The 8,395-nt window shown below is 32.4% G+C and overlaps 1 protein-coding gene across 1 annotated transcript; it reads left to right on the top strand.

Moving 5' to 3' along the window:
- Positions 1-6,867: 6,867 nt before the first annotated feature.
- Positions 6,868-7,933, top strand: LOAG_00553 (hypothetical protein; the record flags this gene model as incomplete). The annotated part of the gene is made up of 3 exons (XM_003136093.2): positions 6,868-6,880; positions 7,145-7,370; positions 7,626-7,933. 3 exons carry the CDS (start codon positions 6,868-6,870, stop codon positions 7,813-7,815), a joined length of 429 nt encoding a protein of 142 aa, XP_003136141.2. The 3' UTR covers positions 7,816-7,933.
- Positions 7,934-8,395: the final 462 nt, after the last annotated feature.

Here is an 8,395-nt window from a genome sequence, read left to right as displayed (position 1 = left end):
TGACATTTGGTTTATGCATTTCGATTGTAAAACTTATCAACAGTCATTTCATTCTAAGATAATTTTCGAATGTCAGTGAGAAGAAAAAGTTTTCTTCCCTCCTATGTTTACGTACTTTGCATTTTCAGGTATGGAACGAAAAACATGTATTGCAACTTGATGACATGCATCAGAAATGTGCATGAATATCAATCGCTTAAAACAGATTGTTTAATAAAGTACGGAAATCTTTGCTACCGATTTTACTAAATTTGATTGTTGGTTTCCTGTGAGTCATCTTTTTGAATTACAGCTAAAATGTTTGTTGATTTATTTATATCTAAGTATGATCTCTTTAACTAAATACATTCTTTGGTATGAGACAGGGTCTCTCAATTCCATTATTGAATATGATAATTAGTTCTAGGTATAATCTTAACATATGTTTTTCATGTTCACCTTCTTTTCCGATGCAACCGATATCTGTAGGAAGAGTAATGAAGTATAACCGAAGCAGGTTAGTCGGTTTATGAAAGAAACGAAGGTATTTGGTTGTTCGAAAGAGACGGAGTGCATTCAGAAGAAATAGTTTTGATGATATTCAATGACATAGGTAAATTTCCAGCACTGCAACTATCGGACGCCAAACAGTTAATTAGTTTGCTTCTCTTTTCTGTGCATGCATTAAATTTCTTGACCTGTTTTAAACTTCTCTTTATTTGTATGATTAGCAATAAAATACAAGAATTGACAGGAAGAAAAAGCAGTGTATACGATAATTGCATAAACATTTCGATAAATAAACTTATGTTTAAAAAAAATTGGTGAAAAAGAGGATTCAAACAACGCAAAAAATGCTCTAAAGACGCATTCTGCTTCACTTTTCCCTAAAGTACCACCGCACATTCCTAAGTATATGATGAAGTAAAAGTTGGCTAGTGAACTCAAGGAGTAGGCCTTCAAAGGAGAAAAGAAAAAATGTCCTCCATGTCTTTAAACAACTTTACAGTAATAGGCAATGTGGCGCTCAATTTAAACAGGTTTGTTAATTAGTTTTAAAACAAAATCTTAGCCAACACTAGCATGTGTCACTTTTTTGCACACTAATTATTTAGCTGAGAAACACTGTTTGTAATATTGCTACCTCTATGATTCTCACTAGAAAAAAAGAAGCGGAAAGATAGGTAGATGAGGATGTGGAAAAATAAAGTTCTTCAGCGGTTAATTTAGGATGGATTGCTGGAACTTAAACACTAAATTAATTTTGCGATTAAACTTTACAGTAGAAGAAAATGATAAATATAAATTTTAGTAATAAATTTCAGTATATTTTTTCAACGTTCCCTCATTTTCGCAATATTTCCTTGCTATATGTTTACTCAATTGTCTCATTATCAAACCAATCTTTGTTCTATCTCCTATAATATCCATTCTCTCTTCACATGTTTCCATCAGCTTTCTGTTTTCGTCCCTGGAGATTCCGTTGTTTCATGTCAATCTTTCAGCTTTCTGGCCTACTTAACTTCTCAACGCTAATGACGTTGCGTTTTGAATGTTGCGTGCGTCATTAACAGCTCATTGTTCGTTGTTATGGTTTTTCCGCTATCAGAATTATTTCGTATCACAAGGCATCATATACCATCCGTTCCATTATTTTACTATGACATTCACAACTTTGTGAAACTTTCCTCCTTCGCATTTACCAACATATCTTTTTCAAGTTTGTTAACCTACTTTTGCTATCAGATAGGATCAAGCAATCATTAATATCGAGAATGTTCGCTTCGATTTATTGATTCCTTGTTCCTTTCTTAGATCAAAACTGAGAAACATTTTACACCATCATGATATCTACTAGATACCTATTTTTCCGATGTAAATGGCAAGTAGATATTACAGATCTTATTAATATAATTAGACAATATGACGAAGTATATTAAGTCTTCGTCGATTTGCAATAAGTTAGGGAAAGAAATATTTTCCGATTCATATTAGATGGTAAACTTATATTCCATTTGTTGTTGATAACCGATATCTTAGGCTATCCTTCGATTGCGTTACGGACTTCAATATCCCTTCTTTTATTTACATCATAATCTTCGCGTTATCGGCTGTCATGGTTTATATTTTCTTCTTTTGATTCCATGAAAAAATGTTTGTAAATTATGAAAACTGCAATATTTGTGCAAATATTCATCTAATTGAACATTAAGACCTGAATGAGACAGGTGCAAAATAATTAAAGTCAAGGAAAGGTGAGACGACACAAATTACAAATGTGACCATATGTGTTGAATGTTAATCGATAGGTTTCATGCATAATTTGAATGAGTTCCCGTTAATCGAATGAAAGAAGTCCAACTTCTTGTGCTGTTAAATGCATGACTTTTAAATCAAATTTAATCTATTTAATTTGATTCATTTATTTTAAGGTACGATCGATCATACATTCTTTGATTTCGAGAAACTGATAAGACGTTGCTGATAGAAATATGTATTATTTGGCGGTAAGCTCATAACTACTTTTACTCATTCTTATTTACCCAATGGTAACTCTATTTCATCAGCAGATAAATGCTGCAATATTGTTGATAGTTAGCTGCTCTCGAATCTTATTCTTCCTCATCTGGTGCTCTGTTAATGGTAGCTTAATGGCCACTGACCAAGCACTGCAGAACTTGTTATTCGATAATGACTTAATCTTTCCTTCTCTTTGATGATGAATGAATCTTTCCTTCTCTTCATGAGGTCAGTATCGATTCAGTTCATCCATTCACTGTCACATTTGTCACTATATCTAAATGATTCGTATCCGGTCACCATGTTGTAAAAAAGTAGCAGTTTACGCCTGGCGCTATTTGTTATATCTGTTCTTTTATCTCCTACATCTTTCTGTTGTGTATTAGCCAGTGTGTTATTATCAGGAAGCACGCTGGTGTGGTGACATATATAGATAGATAGATACATACATACATATATATATATATATGTGTATACACAGTTGACACAGACATATCATGCTATGGATATTGGTTTCCTTCTTTCATCCAAATTCATTCAAAAATGTGAGTGTTCACAGCTGCTGCTTGTTCCATTCCCTTTCTCAAATCCATTTCCGTAATTTTATCATACAGTTTATCTAGAATTTGACTGTATTGGTAGCATCGATAGTAGATGCTAAATGTTTTTTAAAGGTCAATGTCAGAGTCACAAAAACTGACTCTTACAGACTTCTTAAAAATCATCCTTGAATTAGTTGTGGATTACGTCTGGTTGGGAATCAAATGATCTGAGTTGGGTTGGACAATTTTCAACCTTCTGTTGTTCAATATTCTTTGGTAGGGACTAGATCTCTGTAGCGACAAAAGGATGGAAAAATTGAAGTAGACTTGCACGAAAGAAGTGGAAAATGAGGTTAAACCTGGAATTACTTCATTGATGGTTAGTGAGCGATTGGCTTGAGGTACTAAACCTTATTTAATATGTCACCGTTGAATTACGAGAACCTTTTGCAAATGAAATCGATATTGCTATCACGTATAAATGGAAATATAAAATATTGATTTTGGACTTTCAGATGGAAACTGAACTGTAACATTAATTTTCACACCACATCAGTCTACCTGTTGCATAGTTATATATATAGGGTGGCATAAATTTAAAATATTTCTAATTTTTGTAAATTTACTTCATGGGATAGTTTGTAAATAGTTTATTTTTCAGATTTTAATGAATCATTTAGTAAAAAAGATCTCTTCGGTGCTATTGTAGTTCTATGCCACTTATTAGGATATGGGGTGCCTATTCATTGATTAGTCATTTGCTATCGTGAAAAATTTTTTTTTATCGCGATATAACTCTATTTTGTGTTAATTGAAAAAAGGGGGTTAATATTCTTAAAGCTTGACTTACGTACACTTCTATCGCGTAGTGGATTGTATTGTGAATGTACGGCCAGTTGAAAGTTTTATTATAATCCGTATGTCAAGTAACATGGAACGATTTCCAATATATGATTAAGAGTGAATATCGAGGAAGTATTGTAGATACAAGTACGAGGAATAGTACGAGAGGAATTATCAAGCTAATAACAGTCAATTCCTCCTATTAAAAATTGAGGGTTATATATCTTAAAAGGTGGGAGTGGTTTACATTAAACATCGTAACAAGATCTAATGAGAAGATTAGGATGTGAATTTGGACAAAAATGTACATTTAGATAGATATTGCAAGCAATTGCTAGCAAAGACATTTGCTGTATGACAGGAAAACGATGAGCTTAGATAAAAACAGAAAAAACATGGGAAATTAATAGGAAATAAATGTAAGGAATGTAAAATGATTAACTGATTTGTAATGTTGTTAACATTCATTTACAATTTGAATAAGAAATTTATTTTATTATTTATTTGGAATTTCGCGATATTGAAATTCGTGACATTTGCTCAGTTTAACAAATTCAATTTCCTTCACAATGTTGGCATCACTAAACAGTGTGCGATATTTGCTAACCATTAATCTCATAGTAGTACATGATAAGCAAAGTAGTTGTCATATTTCAAAAAACTGGAAACAGTATATTGACAAATCAAATATTATAAGAATAAAGAGAAGTCGGACAGTTAAAATGATTATCCGTTATGAGAAATCATTATGCTATAATAGATGTTTGTACCATCAGTCGTAAACTACGTTTTTTCTTTGGAATGTCTCTTTAATTACATTCCAATTAATTTTATTTTTAGATAAAATATAACAGATTTGCATTCCGTAATGTTATTCTAATAAAAATAATTTCAATGTTATTTCCTTCTGGTCTCATGCATTTTCAAATGAATTCATTGTTGGATCTCAGAAATGAATTCTTCCCAATGCTCTTTCTTTGGAAATGCATTCCAAATTGAGTTTTTAAAGTAACAAACAGGAATGGGTAACATCTACCAAGCATCAGAACGTGGATGTTCAGAATCGTGTTCAGTTGATGGGAGAATGAATTTTGAAATTTCATTTCAGTTTTTACATCGGTTATTTTTGTTGAGATGACCTAATAATCGTTCAATCCGAACAATGGACTGATTTAAATTATATGCAAATCATAATTTGAATACTAATTTGAACACAAGAGACATTGACGGGTTTTAAATAATTTTCATTTTTTGCTATTTCGAAATCTTCAATTGAAGAAACAAATTGTGAATTACCATGGCTTATTCACGAAATTGGCACCGAAGAAATATCCGTGATAAATAAATAAGCAAACAAATTTTCATTCAAAATTATTTTATAAAATGTGACTTTTGATTACTGCTTTAGTCATTCATCGATGTAGGAAGAATGAGGTGTTACAGAACTGTAGGTGAAAGTGATATCGAGAGTGTGGTGATAAATAATGAGATAGACGCATCTGATTTGTTTATCTCTTTAGAAATATTTACAGAATTTTAAATGTGTGTATGTGTATGTGACAATGTTGATCAAAAAATACTATGGAGGAAGTGGAATTGTCCCTGTTCTGTTGTCGTTCCTGTTGACAGTGTCATTATAAAAAAAGGAACTTCTACCCAGAGTGATGACGATTGATGATAATAATGGTATTGGTAATGTGTAGTAGGTTATGTATACTACAATTCCATACCTCAATTACGTTGATCTTTTCAAATGGAGTGGAATAGAACAGACAGATTCTCTTGTCGGCATTAATAATTCATCCTCTTCTCACATGCTTTTCCAGAGATAAAATCTGAGAGATTGGACAGAGAAAAACTTGCGCTTTATTTGTTATTCTGTGATTGTATTTGTTCCTAACTGAAATTAAATGTTATCTTGACTGAAAATGTTTGCAGCCAGATTCTTGGGTGTTTGAAATACATTTGCTATGGCAACGAGAACCACTCTCCTTTTAGTAGAGTTACTTTCGAGTGTTATAGTCATGATGAATTTAGCCAGGCATGCCAGTCTAATTTCTTAACATTATTTAAAAGGTCAGAGGTCAAATGGCCGAATTGCTCGTATAAACTTATTTTATTTGTTTGAAAAGTCACTCAAGAAGAGCAGCAACTTGTTTATTTTATGACGGTGATTGCAACAATCACAAAACTAAGCATTTGTGCACTTTGACTGAAATTCTAGAAAGTCAAAGTATTTAGGTGACAGTTTATAATATAATGAATGATTTGTTTTTTATTTTTTGTAGAGGCAATGACTTATTCTTCAACAGAAATAAGTAAAAGAACCACGAGGAGAAAAGGACGAAAGGATAGGTAAAGAAATGTAAGAATACCTTTTTTTATTTTTCTACCTTTTCTTCTGCATTTTCCTTAAATTTTGAGTCACGATTTTAAGGTTTAACTGTTTGACTGAAAGCCTTAAAATGTCATAAATATTAATGAGGTGATTTCCGCCATTCACTCACTCTAAGCCACTATTATGGCCTATCAAACTTTCTATAAACAACTTCCACTTTTTCTAACAACGTGGAACTAATCAAAATTAAGGCTAATTGTTCGAGGGAAGCTGCTCAAATACTGAATTAACGCTGCGTCTCGATATTTACATTTGATACGGTGTTGAGGGATGGTTCTTGGTTAATATTTTTGTTCTCTCATTCAGACTTTTTTCTTCCTTTCTTTAACAGTGAAGGTATGGAGGTCAGGTTTGATCTTTGTATTGAGGAACAGCTGGAACTTTCAAAATTCATATCTCAGTTTTTATTTAACAGCTTAAAAATATTCACATAGAAGGAAAATTAATCAATGAAGTGTATCTGTTATTGTTTGCGCTAAACATGAGTTAGTTTAGCTTCCTTCTCTCTTCTGGAATGGCTTCCGAGATATACCTTCTAGATTCTTGACGAGCTAGGATATCATGGAAGAAGTGGTTAAAAAAAAAATGGGGAAACAAAGTTTGTCATGAGAAAGCAGTAAGTTTAGATCTAAATTACACATAATTTGTGATTAAAAGTTCGGATTAATTCATCATTTAAGAAAAAGTGAAGGTTATCGCTTATTATTGTTCGGGATCTAATGGGTCAGTCCACCTTTGACCTGAGTATTTTATGCTCTACATTAATGATTGAAGAGATACCTTTCCGAGGGATCTTTGCTCAGATGCAATTTTCAAGCATTTTTTGCTGTATTTCGATTTCACTTTTTTTTTTCATTTACAGTTGATAAAGAGGGAAGAAAAAGTAGTGTAATTTGCGAAGAAGAAGAGGAAAAAGAAAAAAGAGAGGACGAAAACCGTGAGAGCGGTAAATTCACGCGTCATCTGATTATGAATGTAACAGCTGGAAGAGTTGAGTTACGGAAATTGCTGTTCGTGTTAACATTCTTGGTGCTGGCTGCATTCAATAATTTGATAGCTTTGGCTTATATCCATGATTTCGTTGGAAGGTATGTTGTGTCATCGATATACTCAAATTTAATGCACATCAAAATTAAACTTTTAATGCTGGATATTTGATTGCACCATCTCTTCTACTCTTAATATCGTTTTTATGTAACATTTTCAGTGAGAGTAAAATTATTGCCAAACAATGGAATGCAAATTTAAAACTGAATAGACATAATGATTTGCTGAAGCATTTTGCTTATTTATTCATTTTCAAGTATTTCATCTTCCATATTAGTTAAATTATTAAATTTCAGGGAGGCTTTGCCTGATATCGTCTTTTCAGTAGTACCGGAATTGTTGTGGACACTAAAAGTTGGTAATGTGATGGTTACACTTTGTTCGACTTCCCTCTTTACCTTAGTTTTTCTTCATAAAAACCGTTTAATTATCATCCAAGGAATTGCTTTTATTACGGGTAAGTCCATCATATTTGCTGTGAAATAGAATTTTATATTTCGCTTTAATATATTTTCAAGAGTTATAATAGTAAAATTGTAGTAATGTTGGCGTACTCTATGGTGCTCTCGATTAATGGTTCATAGAGACGAAATGTAAAGCAACGGGGGGAATTTAGATTCATGCTAAAGAAAAGATGCTTGGTCATTAGCACTGTCCTTCCATTCAGTACAAAACAATTTGTTAGTGGCATTATCCTACTCTCTTTGTTCGACTTCCCTCTTTACCTTAGTTTTTCTTCATAAAAACCGTTTAATTATCATTCAAGGAATTGCTTTTATTGCGGGTAAGTCCATCATATTTGCTGTGAAATAGAATTTTATATTTCGCTTTAATATATTTTAATATATTTCTATCTTCTATGTTAGCTGTTTAATCACTGTGTCGGTTGACATTCAAACCATTTGTTCATTTCCGGTGGTATCGCCGTATTTCAACTTTCTGCTGCAGTTAGAATTAGAAAGTTAAACATCACGACAAAATTTCATAGACATCAAATCAGTGACCCGTTTTCATTCTTAGAAGACATCTGGTTTAAGGCTTACAAGTGATCCTAACTTTGCAGCTT

Source organism: Loa loa (genome assembly GCF_000183805.2).
Source record: "Loa loa unplaced genomic scaffold supercont3.55, whole genome shotgun sequence".
NCBI classification, from domain to species: domain Eukaryota; kingdom Metazoa; phylum Nematoda; class Chromadorea; order Rhabditida; family Onchocercidae; genus Loa; species Loa loa.
The sequence above is the reverse complement of the archived record's forward strand: the minus strand, read 5'-3'. Positions and strand labels throughout refer to the sequence as shown.